This window comes from Schistosoma mansoni, chromosome 6 (genome assembly GCF_000237925.1).
Source record: "Schistosoma mansoni strain Puerto Rico chromosome 6, complete genome".
Classification (NCBI taxonomy): Eukaryota; Metazoa; Platyhelminthes; class Trematoda; order Strigeidida; family Schistosomatidae; genus Schistosoma; species Schistosoma mansoni.
In genome coordinates this window covers 17,407,629-17,430,688 of record NC_031500.1, presented here as the reverse complement: position 1 = coordinate 17,430,688, position 23,060 = coordinate 17,407,629, and the positions used below count along the sequence as shown (strand labels likewise).

At 36.9% G+C, this 23,060-nt stretch overlaps 1 protein-coding gene across 1 annotated transcript in view; it reads left to right on the top strand.

Moving 5' to 3' along the window:
- Positions 1-3,951: 3,951 nt before the first annotated feature.
- The window catches only part of Smp_016840 (hypothetical protein), a gene marked incomplete at its 3' end in the record, with an annotated part of 34,354 nt that continues 15,245 nt past the window's right edge, over positions 3,952-23,060 (top strand). Inside the window, exons 1-11 of the mRNA XM_018798445.1 lie at positions 3,952-4,058; positions 4,094-4,190; positions 8,758-9,033; positions 10,465-10,599; positions 11,197-11,368; positions 12,106-12,230; positions 14,600-15,193; positions 16,220-16,445; positions 17,900-18,093; positions 19,594-19,842; positions 21,439-21,593. Coding sequence (XP_018653386.1) covers positions 10,558-10,599; positions 11,197-11,368; positions 12,106-12,230; positions 14,600-15,193; positions 16,220-16,445; positions 17,900-18,093; positions 19,594-19,842; positions 21,439-21,593 — 1,757 coding nt within the window. The 5' untranslated portion in view covers positions 3,952-4,058; positions 4,094-4,190; positions 8,758-9,033; positions 10,465-10,557. The remainder of the gene's footprint in view (positions 4,059-4,093; positions 4,191-8,757; positions 9,034-10,464; positions 10,600-11,196; positions 11,369-12,105; positions 12,231-14,599; positions 15,194-16,219; positions 16,446-17,899; positions 18,094-19,593; positions 19,843-21,438; positions 21,594-23,060) is intronic.

Here is a 23,060-nt window from a genome sequence, read left to right as displayed (position 1 = left end):
GTGGTTCTCACAATGGATTTCGCTCCAGTGATATTTGTAATGAATGTGACAAACATGCTCCAGATGAGTCGAATTCTAGTCAAATTTGTGATGTTATTGTATCAGATGTTGTGTATTCTCCAAAGCAATATGTGTCGAGTAGAATCCCTAGTCAGTGGTATGGTGAATCAGAGGGAATAGCAAGTTTTCTCGAAGCAATCAGAGAACCAGTTTGTTCAGATATGAAGTTCGCACAGGTAGAAAATCCAAACCGGATTCAAGATTATCCTGAGTATGAGGCAGATGCATGTTTTCCATTTGATTGTTTCGTAGGTGAATCAAGCCTAGACGAATCACATGTGTTAATTACACATATCAATGAATATTTATCTGTGTATTGTAATATAAATAACGACAAAATAACCGACATGATGTATTTATACTATTCCAGGACCTAGGTTAGTCCATTCCGACTTCTGTTGTTAATTCTGATACTAATCAGTATGTTCTCAATAATACAGAGTCTTTATCTAAAACACTGTCGGACAAAGGTAGATCGAACCTAAGGAAAAGAAGTACAATCGACTGCAGAAATTTAGACTCCAATTTAAGCTGTGGCGGGCGTGGTGTTTATATAAACTAATGATTTCTTTGTACTTGATGACTGTTTGATTTTGAATTTCAAATACGATGCGTTCGTTCGTGCTCATCAAATAATTTTTGATTAAGTTGCCTTGTTTTTGAGATTAATAGTTTCTGCTATAATTCAAATACTCTTAAATATCGCTTTTTGTCACCTAGTTGATTCAATAAAAATGTGATGGGTCCTGAGAAACGCGTGCCAGTCACTGTGTGAACAATTTGAAACGAACTTAAGAATGAGGAAATTTTGTGGTCTAAACTGTCTGAAGCTCTTGGAATATCATCTCCATTGTTTGTCGATATAAGTCAAAATTTGGAAATTAGGCAGACAGTTGTCGGGAGAAAAGATATTAGGAGATATTCATATATAAGAAAATGGAATGAAATGTCATGTGAAGAAAAGAGATGGAGAATTAGATGCCTACTTAGTTCTTGCTTACATCTATTGCCAGTCTATATATATTTAAGTCAATGAAGAGCCATATTTGCCAGTAGTTGATGTTTTTAAAAGTCTATTTCACTGAAGCATGTAAATGATACTTAAACGTATTAAGGAACCATCATAACTAATCTCCACTTGAATGGTCAGTTATTGGTATCGATTGAGCTAGTGAGTTGTGAATATTAATGAATATTACAATGCACTATGCGTGAGCATTATTCAACATGGTAATAGAGAAATGGGTTAAGATAAGAAAGAATCAACCGATGAAGTCAAAGCGAAACTGAAAAGTGATAACAGGCCGCGTTCCTTTAATTGGTCTCACCGGTATGGAATAATTATCTATTTCGAAATAAGTATATATCTCTTTTTTCGTATAATGATAAACTTAGTCCAAAAATTAAAGATTTTTCATGATGTGAATAATAGCGCTATTCAAATGCTTAGTCTCAAAAAATACTACTGGGCAGGATATAAAAGAACAAGCTATAACAGCACATATGAGCAGTTCAAACAAACAAGGGACCAATGCCAAAAGACGGTAAGAGAAGTTGGGTCTCAGTATCACATAAACCTGATTCACAAATCTACCACTAATCCGAATTGCTTATTCCGTCGTGTAGCCTCTCTTCGACAACTCAAAAACATAATTACCTTACTGCTGGGTTCTAATGACCACGTCAACAGAGACAGTGACCTCGCCGACATTCTGGCAGAACAATATTTTCAGATATTTCAACCGTCTCATACTAACTACATCGATGAGAGCATGACCCGCAACTCAACAGGACTATCATAAGTACACCTGAGAGATGGCTTGATGCACCGAAAACTGCAGTACCTAAACAAGGAAACTTTCCTTGGCGTGATATGTTCTGCTATGTTGTACTGAGGGAAGCAGCTTTAATCTCAGCAACACCTCTAAGCATGATGTTCTCACACTCGCTAAGTTGAGGCACATCACCAGAAAATTGGAAAATTGGCCCATATTACACCAATTTTCAAAGGAGGTCAACGCAGCGAACCTCCAAGCTACCATTCGGTACCACTTCTCTCAATACTGTTGAAAATCATGGAGTCTCTGATATGTGACAGTTTATGTGACTAACTACTACCCATAAGTTTCTTTTCACACCAACAACATGGTTTCAGAAAATGCCACTCTTGTATAACCAACCCGCTGACTGTGTGGGACAGACGGATAATCGTATTTGATCGCAAGAGGAAAATCGATGTTATATACTTTGACTCCTCAAAAGGTTTTGATATGGTCAGTCATATATGTTTTATCGATAATCCTAAACAGTTAGGTATCAAGTGATCGTTAATTGTTTGACTTGCTTCAGATTTCACTAATTAACATTTTGAGGTCAGGGCAATCTTTAATTTTTCCCAGACTACATAATGAGCTTGTGGGTTCCTCCGTGGTTCAGTACTGGGTTCTCTTCTTTTCTGAATTCATACAAATGACCTCCCCAAGCAAGTATCTTCCGATTTATTACTCTGATGATGTGAAACTCTGGAGAAAAGTATGTAACCAAGAGGACAAATTGGCACTTCAGGAGGATCTGACTCGGCAGATAACAAAGAGCTCATCGTGAACACTTCGAAGTACAAAGCAGTTCACTGAGATATGTTGGTACCTTACGATCTGAAGTCTTACGCTAACTGAGACAAAAATGTCTTCCGAGAAAACTCTACACTGGTAACGTTGAAGTGCATTTTTGACCAGTTCAATGGAAGAACTTTCCACATAATCTTCAACAGTCTTATTCGTCCCTATTTATAGTATGGAAACATAGTATTTCCTCCCTCAGTGCAAAAAGATAAGGACACTCTGAAGTGAATCCAATGATGAGCAACGAAATCAGTTCAGGGACTCAAATTCAAGTGTTATGAAGGGCACCTTCAATCACTGGATCATTACCCATTAGAGTACAGAGGTCTTAGAGGTGACCTTGTAATGACTTACGGCATCCTAAACACTTCTCAACATCCCATTAAACACCTACCTAAGTTTAGTCCCAACACAAACTTCTTGGGTTATACCCAAGGATAAGGACACTCTGAAACGTATCCAACGTCGAGCCACGAAATCAGTTCGGGGACTGAAATTCAAACCTTACGAAAAGCGCCTCCGATTACTTAACCTTTACCCGTTAGAGTACAGGCGTCTTAGAGGTGACCTTCTTATGACTTACAGTATCCTTAACACTTCTAGTCATCCCCTTAAACATCTTCTTAAGCTTAGTCACAACACTAACCTAAGAGGTAACAACCAGAAACTGGAGACCCAACATAGCGGAATAGACTGCAGACACAACTTTTACTCCGTAAGAGTCGTCAAGTGCTGGAATTCGCTGCCGACTGAGCTAGTCCAAGCGACTTCCCAGGAGTCCTTTAAGAGGAAACTTGACTTATTCTTAAGGACTAAGGATAACTTATTATGATTTACCAAATTCATTTTTTTTCCTCTATTATCGTTAATATATCTAGGTTCTTGCCTAGAGGTATTGGTGATCCACTGCTACTAGATACAGAAGCCCGTTAAGCGAAAGCTTCTATTCCGTCCTCAACCATTTGAACCATTTCGAACCCAGAAACAGGAGACACAACAGGGCAGAACAGAGTGTAGAAACGCCTTTTACTCCTCAAGATTGGTCAAGTTCTCGAGGTGGCTGCCGAGTGAGCTAGTCCAAGCGACTTCCCAGTAGTTCTTTAAGAGAAAACGATTTATTCTTAAGGGCTCAGGACAATATCTCACTCTAATCCAATATTTTCTTTTATTGTCAAATGTACCTAGGTTCCTATCTGACGGTACTGGTGATCCACTGCTACTAGATACAGAAGCTCGTTAAGCAAAAGTTTCTTCTATACGGTACAGAACCATTCGAGACAATTATTGGCTATCGGACAGGCGGACGGTTTGGATACCACTTGTTTTTTGATGGACGATGTACTTGAGCAGCTGGAAAATGCAGCTACTGCGCAACTGGTAACATTTTGAGTCTATTATATTTTCAATAAAAGCTGTCAGTAAAGTCAGAAGACCGTAAACGAGCAGAAGAGAAGATTTTGCAGTTCCGTTCATGCTCTGAGCCTTACGAAATATGCACTGCTATTTTAAGTGAGTTGTTTACTAGTTATGACTGTACCTAACATGTTTAGGCGTACTTTTTTGTCATGAGTAGTCTTAGTGTGCCTACTTCACCCAAGTTTGCGTTTATAGTGCCCCCAACTTCGCTCCATATCCTTCGCAGTCTCCTGATTTTAGGGAAAAATGGGGGGTTTTTGTGCCATTTCCCCAAAGCCGACAAAATTTACCAAGAATCAAGAGATTGGGTTATGAGAATGAATTTGGGGCATTTCCTGACTTAAACATCTTTGCGTTGCTGCTCAAGGAGATCACTGCAGTTCATCTTGTCAGCATTTTTTTCATCGGGAAAGACTATGCTGTCTATGTATTCTAGTTGAATTTCCTGGCAGGTCGATCCTTAAAGGCAGATGACAGAATGTTTATCTTCTAACAAATGTTTATCGTAAAGTTAAATATGAATAAGGGTAATGAATAGCCTCGAATATCTTCACTTAAGGTCGATAGTGCTGGTGATGGTTTGTCATTAGCTCTGACTCGACCAATAATATTGGAGTAGAGCCTTCAAAAGGTTTGTTTACTTGTTTGGTGCGTTCTTTGGTGGTGAACACCGCCATAGAACATCTTGGTCAACCGGATTGAATGTCCTAAGGTCAAGAATTCTATCCATAATGAGCGCCGGTAGGTAGGCTCGGATTTCAGAACTCAAGAAAGGTTCACGTGTTTACGTCTAGGTCTGGAGACAACCTGGTCCTCCTGGGTCCGCCCTCCACAAACCCTAATTATGTGGTGGGGGACGATTTAAATTTCTCCTTGAAATACCGCTTTTTGTTTTAGCGACCTCTTGTGGGGGCGAAACTCTCGGTAATGGTACGCGAACCACTGCTTTTATTCCCATTGCCAAATAGATACTGGTAACTCTCCCATCATCAAGTGGGTTTTTGATTGATGTGACAACTTTTGAAATTTCGGTCATTAAACAGTACTTATAAAAAGGTATATGGGCAATATGAACATTTAAGTACTAAGAGGCAAGTCGTTCATATAATAATGCCATGGTAATTTTAAAAAGTATTTAATTTGTCATACCTTAGTTTCTCACCTTTTTTATTCCTTCACATTTATTAATACGATTCCTTGCTCTGGTGCTTTTGTTCAATCAACCAAATGCTTTTATTCTTAAACCAATGAGCTAGTATTATTAGTATAAATATGACTGTCGGATGTCGTACTCGCTTTTCGAATTTTTAAAGCTCGTTCGAATAATGACTGTTTGCTATATGAAGCTGGTCGATGTCTGTCCCATGCAGTGGTTAGAGAATGGAATTCTGTTTTTGCCTCGTCGTTTGAAAGTGTAGACGACTGCAAAGCACTGCAGCTTCTAACTTTCATCTTGGAATGGTCACAAAGTCGTGGATTCGAGGTAATTTTTCAAATTTTTACGCTCATCCCACACTCATCTGTGTATTTCAACGTAAATACTCTCAATTTGTTAGTGCCATTGTTGGCCACATTTTATTTGCTTGTTAAATATCTTCTATACTTTAGCTTTGTCGTTAAATGGTCCCCTAATGGTACTCGACCCTCAATCAGTAGGCTAGGTTTAAACTGTACTTCGCCTCCTTTGGTCAGAGCAGAGGAGTAGTGTGAATATCCTCCACATAGACTGTTATACTTTAAGTCACATACTCGAACCTGTACTTGATATATCCGTTTTAACACTTCAATTTCTCATGTTTATTAGCTTTTAGGGTGTTCGACATTTAGCTACGAAGTCCCATGTTCTTATCCCGCTCCACCTATTTCGGTTTGGAAGACCGAGTAGTATCATTAGCATTCACATTTAAAGTTCTTTATACACAAGTAGCTGGCGAATGAATCGATTTATCATTATTTTTATTATTATATTTTTTTATCCAGTGGTGTTCATCCTTTAATTCTCGATAATTGTGCAATAGATGTTTGTCATATAAAAACCCTGTCACAATTTGTTTTGAGTTCGACCAATGGGCTTCCAGGGTTATGTTCATAGTACTGTAGCAGCCATAAATTAGAAATTAACTACTGACCGGGATCGAAGCTCGACCCATCAGGTTGTCTTCAGTTATTTATTTCCAAAGTAACGTAATGCTGGCTTCCCGAAAACAGTTTACGAAGTCGAGAGAGGGAAAAGCGAATGTCTTGCGTTTTAACCAGGTCGGTGGATGTAGAGGATCCATTTAGGGGACCTGGAACGCCCTGATTTCAAACCATTAATGCACATGGGCTACAGGATCCTAAGGAGACAAATGGCATACGAACCTGTTCATGGTCACCGGATGATATGAGACCGCATCTAACGTTGCTCCACTGCCTTGTGGCTTAGACCTCAAGATCAATGTCTCCGGGTGTGGTCCCCTAAAAAGACTAAAAAGATCTACTTCGGTTTGGGCGCCCGATCAGTATTCCAGCCCTCACACAAATCAAAAGATTTGTGTGCCTCCTTTTACCAATGTTTGTGTGTTTAGATAAATAAGTAAATGGTTGAAGAAAAAAACATGTATTGTCCCTTCAGCTTTTTAGGAATTCAGATATTTGTTACTTTCATTTCTTATTTACAAAAGATTATCTGATAACTGATGGCATAATCGATCGTTCTTTGGAACGTGTAGTATTTTAACTACTTTATAATCGTCTTCAAAAACTATTCACTCATTTCTTTGTTTTTCGTTATTGCATATTTTTCATAAGTTACATATGCTACCTAAATTGTTGCGCTCTTGTGTGCTCCAGAGCACAATTTATCGAATGTAAAATACCAAGTTGAGTGAAATACAGATATTGAATTATAGATTCTATACTGTATTAATGTTTAGCTTAACAATATATAGCGTAATAGTCAAGCTCGATCAAACTGCTCAATAATCCACCCTGTTACTTTACATGTGTTACTTTTAATCTTATGACTTCCTGATCGACCTGCGTGATATGGTAGAAGGAATGAATGTTCCAACCAATATAACTCTGTCGAGTCATCACAACTCACAGGCATGACTACCATGTCGAGGTAACAACTACCGTCGAAACAAGTGTAGGACGTGGCCTATTAAAATAGATGACAAGATTAGATGAAAACCACTTGGTAAAAATTGAGCGAGACCATAACTTATGAACGTACCAGTCACATTTAAAAAATCAGATCTCGGATTTTAGCGCAAAATTCATTCACTCATTTGGCTAAATACTATTTTGTCATTATAGCTGATGTCACTTCGTGGTGAAAACAGTAAATCTAATTCCTAACCCTAATATTCAACTGTAAATCCTAGTCTTAGTTTCCCACACTAATATATAGCCCTCATTTGACCCTGGTAAGTACGTGGGCATTTCAAGGTCATTTTAGCGTTGCTCATAGGTTGTCCATAAATTACGGTCTTACCAAAGTGTTCTCTGAGTATTAATTGTATGTGGGAAAACCGCCAAGTGAGTGATGTTAAAGTTAAATGTTAAGTTTATGGTGAATGACGTTGTTGTTCTTCGTGCTTGCGCCATATGTTACGCGTATCCAATCAATATGCTATGTTGCATAGCTTATGAGTAGCATTGAAAAGTGAGTGGTATATAAGCTGTCGCTGCATAAGTCACTGACTACTAGTGCGAAATCAGTGGCAGTGGTTCAGCCTCAATCGCTTTTCATATTCATCTTAACTTTAAATCACTATCATTCCACACTTTAATTTCCTTCGATCCCATTCGTGTTTATGGAAATGTTTCTTACCCTTAATCTTAAAATACAATGCATATTACTATCACCTCTTCTCTGATTTTGGTGTTGACGACTTTCTTGCCGTGTTGAAGTGTGGTGTGCGAACGTGAACAAATACATCTGTGAAAAGTTTTAGTTCAAAAGAACTAATGGTATCGCATCGATAATTTCCAGGGACGACTGTTACCGATATGGTCTATTTTGTGTTTATTATTATTTACAATGTCTTGATGTCTTAAATTGATACTTGCTTAAAATAGATGGTTTTATGAAAACGGTTATGTTGGTCTCGAATGTCTTTCTTGGTTTGGAGTTTCGAAGACGCCACCTAATTATCTTTAAGCTTAACTTATTTAGGCGTTGGAATCATGTCTGTATGTCTAATCCTTTTAGGAAAGTTAAAAAGCTTTTAATGGAACCTGTCTCTAATTTCACGCAGACTACTGTTAGTGAAAGTCTAGATGAAGACTACAAACATATTGTGCGTATGCTACTTAAGTTGACAGTAGTCGTATGTAATGACAATCAGAAGTGGAATGCATAGCAGCAGAAGATTAAGAAGACTAAGTTGGAGAAAACCGGATTGTAAACAGAGTAATCGTAATAACAACAGGAATGAAGGAACGAAGAAGTTTGCAAGAGGTAACTGGTGGAAGATCTGCAAATGAAGTATTTAATATACGGTTTTCATATTTTACGAACACTAGTTTTCCATTAAACAATAAATTTGTTTTCCCCCACCTGAGTTATTGTTCACTACAATATAACGGTGTGTCTATATGTATCTATTTGTGATCCTAAGTGTGCTCTTGTTCTTGCTTTCATGGTACAATAATGGCGAAATGTCTTTTTCAGTGTGGTCCTGCTGCTCGTCAGCGAATTTTAAGCGCTGCTGGAGCACTTGTTAAGAGAGCTTCAGCAGCCCATGCCGAAAAAGTTGCTGCTGCCTGGAGATCTACAAAGATCGATGGAAATGTCTCTCATACACCTAGCCTAGTATTTCAAATACTTGCCACACCACCAGATGATCCAGGACCTCCTTGTTGGTTATTGATTAAATTGATTGAACACATCGAAGAGTTAATCCAACCGCTTACACAATCAGACTTATCTGGCATAAATAACGATCAGGTATGTGGGCTTCAACTAATTTGGTTTGCTTTTATGAAATTTGTTTTCTCGGATGTTTTCAATTAGTTAATTTTGTGTTTTATTACAATCAAATGAGTTTCATCCTTGTAAGCGTATAAACTTAAATGTTTTTATATTATTTCAAAATTTTGTCAATTTTTGTATGGAGTAGTCCTCGTCTGATTATTATTCTGTTTATTCAGTTCATCCCGTTTTTTATACTGTTGTCTAGACTTTTATCAGGCAGTGTATGTGTTTAACTTGTCGCTTTTTAAAAAACAATATCTCAAAAGTATACAGAAGCGGAATCAAAAGAACCTTGCTTGCTATGGAGATTTAGAGTGAATCTATTTGTTATATCAGAAGTTACTTAGTGTCTAAGGTTGACGACTTTCAGCCACTAAGTTCCAGTTTCTAATTACACCCCACCTATTTTGGTTTATGAAACGGTGTAGTATCATTAACCCTCACATTTAGAGTGTGATTCATACCCCAAGTACCTGGTGAATGAGATAGCTTAATTTCAAGTCCATTTCTGTCACCGAGTTATCCTAGTTTTTAGCCCAATAAATAAGTACATCTCCTTACATCACAAACTAAAAGTATTTTACTTTCTTAGATTGTATCTTTGCTAATATTTTTTCTTGAAGTGGTACGCGACTGTTAAAAATACAAAGAATCTGTGATTACATTCTCATCACTTGATAAGGAATTCTCTCTCAGAAATGCAAACGTTTGTGCCGTTTCCGATTCTATTTCCAACGCTATTTAGGTAAATAGAATCATCCCGTCACTTATTTAATTCTGTTAATATAAGTGAAACTCTGACACGCTATCATTGAGGCGTCAGTTCCTAATGCAGTTGATGTTAAAGTTACCCTATTTTGAATTTGGAAAGACTGTTCTATGATCATCTGTCAATTAGTTGGTTGTTATCTAAGTTCGCTGAAACTACAAAGTGGTCAGTCAGTCAGTCACAACGTAGGACTTCGTACGTACGTACGTACATCAGTTCAAGTTGCCATACCACTTTAGCACAGCGATGCAGTTGTCCATTCAAATCCCATAGGGGTAGAAGTAGTTAGAGTATAAGCAGTAATCGGAAAGATTAGGGTTTGAAGATGTTATTGAAGGAGTATAATCTAGTGAAATAAATTTGGAAAGAGAAAAAAAGATGAGGACATGAAGAATTCAGAAGATTGGAATTTGGGCGAACACAAAGAGTGGATGCACCTTCGCCATTGCAAACGATTTTGAGCCATGTCATTCAAGGTTTCTAACCATCAGTTGCTATCTTCTCACGGATCCCAATCAGGTAGTTTGTCAGTCGGGGTCCATGTGACTAATATCACATTCATATACTAATAATTCTCATCCTTTTGCGTTATAGTTTTCCTTTGTGATAAATTTTGACTTCTATCCTCTTTTCAGGAACCTATTTTGAAACGGGGATTATTAGGTCTGTTTATATTGTCTGCGTTATTGGATGAATTCTCTTACTCCGAAGATAGTGCACAGTTGAATATGCCATTGGAAGCACATGTTTTCCTTCGAGCTAGATTTCAGGTACGCCATTTTTTTTTCTGTGAACAAACACTTTACAAAAGTCTAGTCATTGTTCTTTTGGGAAGAATTTCTATTCATAGAAATTTTATTTTGAGTTGGTAGAGATTTGTAGCTCGGGTAGAAGTCTAACCGAAGTTTGTGCTGATGATATCGTTCAGAAGGACGATGAAAGCTCCACGACCAAACCATCCAGCTCAGAGAACAAAACTCCATCAAAATAGGAATTCTATTTGCTGCCTACAAAATCAATCAAGTTGCATGTTATTGATAATCGTGATGAACAGAGATCCTGGTGTGTCTAGTTCACCAATTGATTGTAGACCCTAAAAACTAAAACTATGCTATGTATTGTAATAGATCAACTGTTTTGAAAGTATGTTAATTATGACTAACCGAATATTGTTAAGATTCGTAATAAGTATGACTGTTTTTTCAAACTTTCACATATTTACTGATTCGTACAGCCAGCAAACTCCATTCTATACGTAGCTTACAGATTTAATTGTATATTCAGTTTCTTTTTTTCCCTGTAAACAATTGTCCATTCTCACTGATGTATATGTAATTATTGTTTTACTCTGTACTTTTTACCATCAGGACTATGAACTAGTACGATTATTTAAAAATTTACTTTGCCTAGCAAATCAACTGTTAGTTTGTTGGTCGTCACTGGACTGTTCAGCATTAAGTCAAGGACAAAGTGAAGTTGTATTCAGAGTAATAAGTTGTCTGGATATGATTACAGGTTGGGATTTCTTACCACGTGAACGTGAGTTTATTGTGTTGTATTAATTTTAGATTTTGTAACTAGCCAGAATAACGTGGAATATATGTATACAGTAGTGTTGTAACTAAAATTGCCCCATTTATTAGGTGTCAGCCAGTCATTTATGATTAGAATAGCTCGGATGAAGGGTCAGAAGTGATTAGTGATAAATATAGACGCATACTAACAACGTGTTTTGTGTTGAACCTACTTTAGGAATCAAGTATGTCACATAATCTAATCTCAAACTATAATTATCGAAACTGACATTGAAAGATTTCATAAATTTGCATTGTGTCTTACTCTAATTTTAATAAAATTTCTCGCATACTCTACTACTGCCGTCCTAATTGTTGTTTACAATGTTCTCAAACCACTTTACTCTTATAGGATTTATAAACCACCCTAACGACTAATTTGTCTCTGAACTTAAGAGTTTGATCAAAATTAGGAACTTGAACATGTAGTTGCTATTTAACACAAACCCCAGAGTTGATGGACGTTACATGTCAATGTTTGTTTATCTAACACATTTTATATACTCAATATTTCCTCATAATTTCTAGTTTTCAGCATAAATTCTTGATTTTAATGTTTACTCCAAAATTTCTCAACGTGTAGGCGTACAAAACCTATGAGGTATTTCTAAGGTCCTTAGAAATTTTCACGGATTTTTATACTCATCTTACATATCTTCAAACTCTTAAGTATTTTGTCCCTGCGTTTCGTTTTTTTCTCAGTTATTCGTTTCCATGTCAGTCTGTTAAGACGTTCTGATGAAGAAGCTCGTTTTCGTCCTAGTGCTAAATGGAATGATACCATTGGATCAGATGCATTTCCAAGGACTTCGTTACTATTTATTAAAGTAGGTTAACCGTCTTACTATGCTGAGTAATATTCTGTAAGATTTACTTACCTTGTCCTCGTCATATCACGAAATTAAGCTTTCATTTTATTCGTACATATTCAACAATTTCCTCATGTACATAAAGATATATTGTCCTGTCACATTCTCAATTCATTATTATTATTATTTAAACACATAAATATTGATACAAAGGGGCACCAGATAAATATGCGCCGCACAAATCTCAATTGATTTGTGTGAGGGCTGTGATACTGCCCGGTTGCCCAAACCGAAACAGGTGGTTTTCTTAGGGGGCCACACCCCGAGCCTTTGACCTGAAGGTCTAGTCCACAAGGCAGTGGAACATCGTGAGGAGGTGCAGTCCCATCGTAGCCGGTGACCAACTATTGGTTCATACGCCATTTGTCCCTTCAGGATACTGGAGCCAGCCGAAGTGCACCATTGGTTTGGAATCCGTGTTTTCCAACTCCCCTAGGTGGACTATCCGTGTCCACCGGTGCGGTTAAAGCACCGGATATTCGCTATCCGTCCTCTCACTTTCGTGAACAACACCCCCACCACGAGAAGGCAGTGAGTAAGACTTCCGTGTCAGAGGATATATACGTGTGGCGATGTGAGAGCATTTCCAGAGGGAGAGCGGACTCTCCCCACTCTCGACCGTACCAGGGCATTTGGGGGCTTCTCAATTCATAGTTTATCCTTTTTTTTCCCAAGTGAATTTCATATCAACGTGAAATTTAAAATAATCCATTGTGTCATTGAATAAAAATAGAATTCAGCAGAAAAAAAATTCTTCTCGACGAAATCACTTCCTTCACTTAATTCTCTTTTTATTTTTATTCAACGTGATAGTGTTCGTTACAGTTTTCATCCCTTGGGATCTGTTGACAAAAAATATAATTTGGCAACTTTTTAGGCTTGTATACTGAGATATATCAGTATCTAGATTACCTGTGGATAGGTTTTTAGTTTAATTATCATCATGACCTTGATACACCTTTACTATGATATCCTTTATGTGTGTTCTCAGTTCCTAGAATCCACCTCTCTCTCCCAATAAAAGATCAAAGTTCCAAATATTTCATACAGCACTAGTTTCATATATATATATATATGACTATCCTGTAAGTTCAATTGATGAGTAGTAGTAGTAGTGGTAGTAGTAATTCATTGTCTTATATTCAGAAAAAGTGTTTACAAGTAAATCTTCACCGTTTATTTTTCTATTTTATTGAAAATGCATATGGTAATGATTAATTAATATAGTGATGTTATTAGTGAAAATATTTATGCATATTATTTACTGAACAAATGACAGATCATTATAACCAAATAAGTAAAAAGCTTGGAAATCTTCTGTGGCAACTCATTAGCATACTGGTTAACTCTTCGACGTTTTAAATGATTTATATTGAAATACTGTAGCAATGAGACATCCATCATACTCTAGATTGTAAAACACCCTCAAAAAAATGACTTGTGTGGTGTGGACTGGTTTTTGGTCAGATCTTGTGCGTAATGATTATATATCTACTCTCCAATGAATGCTGAAACACCTCTTCACTTATGGCAGGCCAACATATGTCGTCCCAGCGGTTTCGACACTGAAACTAAATGAAAAAAGCGGAGACGTGGCAATTTTATGATGTAGTGTTGTATTATGAAGGGAAGCTGTGTGTGGCCGGGATGTGTCTGTTCATCATGACTCTCCAGTTGAGATCGTAGAGATAGTAAAACTTCAGTTGCTTGAAGCGTTATTAAATATGGCTCGAAATTGGAAGCCGGCGGCTACCATTCTCAAGTTTCTACCGCACTCTTCATAGTAGTGAGATGATCTTCCTTAACTGAAAGTCTTTCTGTACTGTGTCTTTAACTGACCTGTATCTCTTAATGAGTCTTATTCCTATTCATTTGTTTATTAATTTTAAAGCTATTCTCTCTTTTACTTTTTCACAATGTTATCTGTTTATGTGTATGGTGTTTTTTTCGAGAGCTCTTGGGCCAATCAGAAGTATGCTTTCTTATTCACTCTTGTGTTCTCGCTCAAATGGTCAGGTGCGTGTGGGATGTTAGCGTTTAGCACATTGTATATCAATATCAGATTTCGGACACCGCTCATCATGACAGTTCTATTGTACCAGAATGTTTAATGGTTTAAATAAATAAATGGATAAGAGGACAACAATTAAGAAACAACACTCGACTTATGAGCCACAAGTTGAATGTTCAACCTATGGCGGATCCCACTATTAGTAACTAAATTAAAAATGTCGTTAGGTTTGTTTTTGAGTAATTTTTTTTAACTAACGCACATTATTGTCTATTTATGCCATTCTACTCGGTTAATTCTTATACTTTCTCATCAGTTACACACATGGGTTCGCGTTTCAGATCTGCTTGGTGCACGAACATTGTCATGTTTAGTTCGCTTCTCTTCAATGTCTGGCCCTCTGATTTATCCTAATTCTTCTTCAGCTTGTATAAATAATAATTCATCTTATCACAATGGAATTTCTTCATCATATTATAATGAAATTCAATCACTGGGTTCACCATGTACAATGCATTACCTAATACTGATTGAAAATTTAAATTGTTGGCTAGGAAAAGAAATACCTATGAAAGATTCCATAAAACTATCATTTGAGTCGCTCACAGATCAAATGCCAGCAATATGTAGTGAAATATCTAATCGAATAGCAGATAGTCGTTTAATCCCAAGTCTAACATTAGAAAATTTGTTACCATATGAGTTATCTATCTTATCTGAATTCATTTTTAATTTAATGTTGAATAGTTCACGTGCATGGGAACCTGTTGAACGAGTTCTATCATTGCCTAAAGTCAGCTCACAAGAATCTTTATCTAGCGAAATATGTCAGTCTTTGTTTCATATTGGTTTAATAAGTTTATGGGTGATGGATAAATTCTTTGCTGTTCTTTCTTCCCTATTAATACAGGTTGGTTTTTCAATGTATTTTAGTTTGTTTATTACCAACAAGTTACTTACCTTCTGTTTGTGTATATATGAATATAGATAAATAGGTAGGATAAAACTTACTTTCTAGAGAATTCTTGAAGTGAAGTAAATAAGAATTTTATCAAATAAGAAAACACATGGAGAGGACTCTTTCATTTTTCAACTTGTAAGGATGGCTCGTTGGCAAACTCTAGGAAGCCTCAAGAAGCCCAGAAAGAGCCGAAGACATTCCATCCAATCACTGCTAGGGGAATATTCTAGAATGTCGACGTGTAGCTTCCCTATTGGATGGCTAAGAATGACCCCCTATGTGCCTATTGGTTGTCCGAAATGATGATTTACTCTCAGTCAAAAACTATAAATACATGAGATTTCTGTACTATATTTTGACACTGTTCTTTGGGGAATAAGATTCCTACTTACTAGTCTTCTGTCTTCTCTCTTGTGACGTTGCGGGTTCGATCGTTCAAGTAGTCTAGTAGTACGCGGCATAGTAAGAATCAAAGCTCTAGATATAACACAACTTTACTAATTCTTAAAGATGTGAGCCCTTGATTTTCTTTATAGTGATAAAATAACCATTACATCATTTGTCTGATATCTGGTTTAGTTATTGGCATAACCCAACGTTATTGTTCCTTTTAGTAATAGTACTATTTAAATTTGTCATCCTAAATGAATCACCAAGGTACTGATTTTTAAGTTGTGTTACAGTTGTTCAGTTATAATGTTTTATTATACATAAGGCTAGAACCAACCATATAGCTCAGTCTGGTCAATAATAATGTACTGGTTACTGGCAATTAATTCGAAAACAGAAAAAATGTTACTCTTACTGTTAATAATATCAGTTTCGGAGATGCTTCGAAAAGCCTATCTTTAATTACCATTGAGTTCAGTTTTTTTTAATTGCTCAATATTTTGATATTTTTTAAATGAGTTTTTTCTACAATTGTTGATTTGATAATCCTTGTTTACATATCGCTACTTACCATTTGTCCTCCAGTGTATACGAGTACAGACAGAATGTTCCACAGAAGATGATAATGGTCAGTTAGCTCATGAAGCGGTTGAACGCCTATTCAACTGTTGGAGTGATCTTCTTGATTTAATTCCATCATCGTTAAGTGAACAGGCACGTTCTCAAAAGAATCATAATTTAACAGCAATTGATTCTACTGATGACGACAATTCACCGTTGCCTTTGACTACTGGACAAGTACAAAACTCTGGTAATTCTTACACTGTTTATGTTATCTAATTATACATCACTTCATTTTGATTAAATTTGATGTATTTCGGTTGTATTCAGTTGTATCCAGTTTAAGCTGTGCTTTGTGATTGTATATAAGATGAAGATGATTGAAATAGTAGCAAAACCTGGTTGGGGTAGGTAGTTGAAACCAACCTCGCGATTTTGTGCTTTATTGATATTATAGTTGAAAATCGAATCACTCGACGGACTACAGTTTCAATAATTATACATTTTTTGATGGTATAAATGTTTTAATCTTACCATTTAATTATAGTCGAACGGATAGTTGGTATATCAAGCAGTAATAATGTAACCAATGTAAAGAAGACAGTTATAGAGTGGATTAATAGTTACTCATAAGCAATATACTTAAGCAACACAAATATGGCATTGTGTGGTTAGCTTTTCTATCATACTTAATTTATAAAAGAAGTTCGTCGTTTGGCCATATATTGTATGTTTCCAAACTATTTTAATTGTCACTGGATTTCCGACCCTTACATAAATTTCTGTTTCTAAGTTTACTGGCTATTTATCTGTTTGATTACAATAAAAGAATGACTAGCACTCCAAAGATGTCATCAATGACACAAAACACTTTATTTAGTCTATTAAGTGTAGATACTTTAGGTTTAAGAACAAGAATATATTACTCCACTGTTTTCAAACTTTCAACGTGGCGGTTGGAAGTTTGAGTCAGAGAAGTTAATTGTTTGTCTACCTGTACTCGCTTCAGTGGTACATACACTAAAATGCAAACGATACAGTGAAGATTAGCATGGCCCCTGCACAAGGATGACACGCGAAATCGTGAAGCGTTCCATATTTTTGCCCCCAAATGCTCTGGTACAGCCGAGAGTGAGAAGAGTCCGCTCTCCCTCTCGAAATGTTCTCACATGGCCACGCGTAAATAGCCTTTGCCATAGAAGTCCTACCACTGCCCTCTCGTGGCGAGGGTGTTGTTCACGAAATTGAGAAGACGAAAAGCGAATGTCCGGCGCTTTAACCGGATTGATGGACACGGGAAGTCCATCTAGGGGACTTGGAAAACCCTCATTCCAAACCAATGGTACACATGGGCTGGCTCCAGTATCCTGAGGGAACAAATGGTATATGAATCAATCGTTGGTCACCGGCTACCACGGAATTGCATCTCCTCACGATGCTCCACTGCCTTGTGGATCAGACCTTCAGGTCAAAGGCACTGAGTATGGCCCCTTAAGAAAACCACCTGTTTCGGTTTGGGCAACCGGGCAGTATCACAGCCCTCACACAAATCAAATGAGATTTGTGTGACGCATATATATCTGGTGCCCCATTGTACCAATATCTATGCGTTTAAATAAATAAATAAATAACCTGTAAACATATTTTCTCAAGTTTTCAACAATATTTGTGTTCCTTTCATTTGTTTTACATATTTGACTGTAGACCAGTTGGCTCAGAAAATGAAAAAACTACTTGGATTGTTAAGAAATAGTAATTCATCACGACAATCTCAATTATTCCAATTTTACCTTGCATCCAAAATGGCTCAACCGGTTGGTTTACGTCGAACTTGCAGTCATGACAATAATGAAGAGATAGATCTTGAATTGAATGAAGATGATATGACTTCTTCAGAGGTAGTTCGTCTGAATCTCAGTGTTAGCATTTTTTTCTTTGAGGATAGTTTTTATTAGAGTTGATTAGTCATTGAAGATCTATAAGAGTTGTCTTAATCTGTTCAAAAACCGTGTTTCCTCAATACGTATGTATTTATCCCTTCAAGGCTAATCAAACAAATGATCCTAATCACCAATCTATTACAAGTATATATATATATATATACCAAATCTCTACAAAAATCCCCTTCTGCTTTTTTATCGTTTTGCCTTACTTCAGTCAATTGATCAGTTAGCCGTATACAACATAGAATCTGACACATTTGTACATCGGTTGAAGTTGTTGTTACCAAATTAACACAACGATCTAAAGTTATTTCAGGATAAATCCTTGAGCAATAAAAATGGTGACAATATCAGTCATGTTAAAGGAGATGAGGTATAGAAAAGATAAAAAAGTATAAGGAGATCTTGGGATTCATATTTCAAAGGAAGACATAGAATGGATTCACCTACGGCATTTCGAACTATTCTGAGTCATGTCACCTAGTGTCTGATAACAATAACCAGGCGAATCTCAACCAGGTATCATAAACCTGTTAACGTGGTTCACTCCAGTTGTGAACGTCTTTATAAACCAGTGCATTATTTACGTGGTTCATATTCATCACATTGCTTACGCCTGTTACCCCTCGTGTAGGAGCATATGCCGCCCACCAACATTTTCCATCCAACTCTGTCTTGGGAAATCCTTTCCAGTTGCTATTCATCCATCTCACTTCTGCTTCCAATTATCGGCGCAGTGTGTTCTTTGGCCTTCCTCTTTTCCACCTTCCTTCAAGATTCCAAGTTTGGACTTGCCTCGTGATACAATTCGATGATTTCCGCAATCTATGTCCTATCCACCTCCATCATCTTTTTCTGATTTCCTCTTCAGCTGAAAGTTAGTTTGTTCTCTCCCACAGTAGGCTGTTGCTGATGGTATCTAGTCAATGGACATTCAGCATCTTATGTGGACCACTGTTTATAAATGCTTGTACCATTTTGATGATGGTTATAGTAGTTCACTAAGTTTCAGTTCCATGCAGTAGGACTGTCTGGACGTTCTTATTGAAGATTCTGACCTTGATGTTGGTTGAGTTGTTTTGAATTCCATATGTTCTTCAATTGAAGGAATGCTGTCTTTGCTTTGCTAATCCTCGCCTTTATGTCTGCATCAGATCCTTCACGTTCATCGATGATGTTATCCTGATACTTGAAACTTTCCATCTCTTCCAGAGTTTCTCCATCAAGTGTGACTGGGTTGGTGTTCTCCATGTTGTATTTGAGGATCTTGACTTTTCCTTTGTGTATGTTAAGGCCTTCTGCTGAAGATGCTGCTACACTAGTTGTCTTCATCTGCATTTGCTGATGTGTATGAGATAGAAAAGTCAGGTCACCTGAGAAGTATATATATATATATACAATATAAATTTGTTATCCTATATTTTATCTGTGTACATTTTTAATCATTTTATTCAGGATAGTTTGTTCGCTGTAGGATCTTGTGGTTTATCTACTCCTGAGGAATCAATCACTACGCTTGTTCGTTTATTAAATGAACGTGTTACCCAGTTGATTCAATTACAAAACTGTGAATCTTTAAAATCAATTGATTTATTCGAAGATATTCATTGGTTATTATTGATTAGTGGACATTTCCTTGTCTCTGGTCCTGCATCATTGACAAGTGTTCTACGAATGGGTTCTCCATGGGATACACAATTCTCAGTAAGTTTCTTCAACAGATTTTATCATAATTATTACTAAATACTATAATGGTACTCATTAAATTATGAAATTCGATTCAAATACATTTATTAATTCTAACATTGTAATAAGTCTAAAACTACCTTATTCATATTTCCTTTTTACTAACAAAACTGTTTTAAACAATGCTATCTGTTATATCTTGTCGGCCGAGTAGATGCCTTGCTAACGTATGACGTGGTAAAACCGCCAATCAGAGAGCAGCGAGTTATCGAGTGGAAGTGACACACGAGAATCGTACGAGCAGTCTAGAGCGCTTATCGATCCTGCTTCTGCCTAACCCAGCCAGTTATGTCCAGAACAATAATAACAGCCTCTGTGGTATGAATCATTGTATTTCAAACATATCGAGTTTATATACCAATCAAACTGACCACATCGCACCAATAAAATAGAAAATAACATTTGTACAAGAGTTAGCCAAATGTGGCTGTGAATAGGGGGAGCGGTAATTAATGGACTGGGGATAACTCATGAATGGTAAATCGTACAATAATGGTCTACGGGTCAAAATAAAGCTCACAATGAAAGGAACATGAATATGAGTAGTTTAATTATTTAGCAAATATACGATAAATAATTATATGCATAATATTGGTCCATAAATGGATCCCAAAGTTACCATTCACTATTGTTATCGGGGCATAACACTATCCAGTTTGTAACTCTTAAATAGGTTAATAAAATTTAATTGAATTCCAATTTATTATCAATTATCAATCTGTACAAGATTCGCTTAAGATATGAATACACTCAGAATCGATCACAATGGCGTAGGTGTATACACTCTTTATCTTCCCTTAAACCTTAAGATTAAAATTGCTTCATATCTGTCTTTCTTCCTATACTATATCCTCATATACAACCTATCTTTTATACATTACCACCACTAAATTAACTACTTCTATAAATTCGGTTTTCATCTTGTTATGGTAATGAGGTATGGCAACTTAAACCGATGCATATATGTGCCTGGTCCTATGTTGTAGCTGACTGACTGACTGATATATTAGTACAATGGGGCACCAGATATATATGCGCCATACAAATCTCTTTCGATTTGCTTGAGGGCTGTGATACTGCCCAGGTGCCCGAACTGAAGCAGGTGGTTTTCTTAGGGGCCCACACCCGGAGCCTTTGACCGAAAGATCTGACCCACAAGGCAGTGGAGCATCGTAAGGAGATGAAGTCCCATGGTAGCCGGTGATCAACGATTGATTCGTACGCCATTTGTTCCCTCAGGATACTGGAGCCAGCCGAAGTGCACCATTGGTTTGGAATCAGTGTTTTCCAACTCCCCTAGGTGAACTTTCAGTATCCACCGGTGCGGTTGAAGCGCCAGACAGTCGCTTTTCGTCTTCTCACTTTCGTGAACATCACCTGTGACACAAGAAGGCAGTGAGTAGGACTTCCGTGGCAGAGGTTATATACTACTGAAGTTATAGATGAGGAACTTTCCAGCACACTGGATACTTTTAACATAATTATTGTATTTTATGTAGAAACAATTGGTATTCTCTTGCTTTTATTTATTTTTTTTCACTTAATTTTGTTCAGATACCTCATCAGATTTTATATCTTGGTTCTGATAATACAGTTGATGTGGTAAATAGTCGTCGTTTAATATTCATGTCTATTGCACAATGTCCTGATATGAATAGTAGATGGCCTCCAGACAATTTACCATATACACATATTCCTTCTTTAATCATGTATGTTTCACTTGTTTTTATTTATTTAATTTTTCCATAAATACTTTTATTTTGAAAGAAAGAAAAATCATTTTCTTATTATTCACTTGTTGTTAGAATGAAGGAAATTAACTATTCAATCCCCCCCAAATGCCCTGGTACGGCCGAGAGTAGGGAGAGTCCGCTCTCCCTCTCGAAATGCTCTCATATCGCCACGCGCATATAGCCTCTGACAGGGAAGTCCTACTCACTGCCTTCTCGTGGCGGTAGTGTTGTTTACGATATTGAGAAGACGGAAAGCGAATGTCCGGCACTTTAACCTTGTTGGTGGACACAGCGAGTCCACCTAGGAGAGTTGGAAAACCCTGATTCCAAACCAATGGTGCACATGGGCTCCAAGCTCCCTAGGAAACAAATGGCGTATCAATCAATCGTTGTTCACCAGTTACCATGGGACTGCATCTCCTTACGATCTTCCACTGCCTTGTGGATCAGACTTTTAGGTCAAAGGCTCCGGTTGTGGTCCCCTAAGAAAATCACATGCTTGGGTTTGGGGACCCGGTCAGTATCATAGCCCTCACACAAATCAAATGAGATTTGTGTGGCACATATATATCTGGTGCTCCTTTGTATTAATATTTATGTGTTTAAATAAATAAATGTAATAAACTAGACTCTATCAACTAAATGAAATTATAAATTCATTTAGTTGATAGAGTCTAGTTTATTACATTTATTTATGTGTTTAAATAAATATTAATACAAGGAGGCACCAGATACATATGCGCCTCATACGCACAGTATGCACATATTCCAATGCAAATTAAGTTGGGCATACCTGTATAAATAAAGTCGGCAGGAATTCAATTCAAGCAAGTGTTGATAACGAGTAGTAAAAATAACAAGAATTAAAATACGATTCCAACAATAGGATTAACTATTATGAATAATTGATATGTTTAGAGAACTATTATGGAATAACACTTAAGGGGTTAAAGAAAGTGAACGAATTAAACAGGTTGCTAATGAAGTAAACAAACGCACGTTACTGATAATCAAAAATAAATGGAGTTAAACTTAACGAGTACGAAAATAAAACAACGAGCCAAAACAATTTAAAATCTTATCGAATAAGAAAACGATTCAGAAAAATTCAATGTAATCAAATAAGGCAAACATGAATAGTGGCTAGCAGTGGAGTCCAAGACGCGTGTTTCGTCTTATTTGGGACTCATCAGCTGTGTGCACCTGAATCCCAGAAATGATATTGATTTCAGGACTTAAACCCAATGATGTTTGCTTCAAACGCCATTACGCTATCCGCTTAGCTATTAAGTCCTGAAGTGAGCGGTATTAACTTCGAGTCCTGTAGTGAACATCAACTCTGAGATGCAGGTACAAACAGCTGACGAGTTCCAAATAGGACGAAATGTACGTCCTGGACTTCACTGCTAATCACTATCCATCTTTGCTTATAATGCTCGTGAC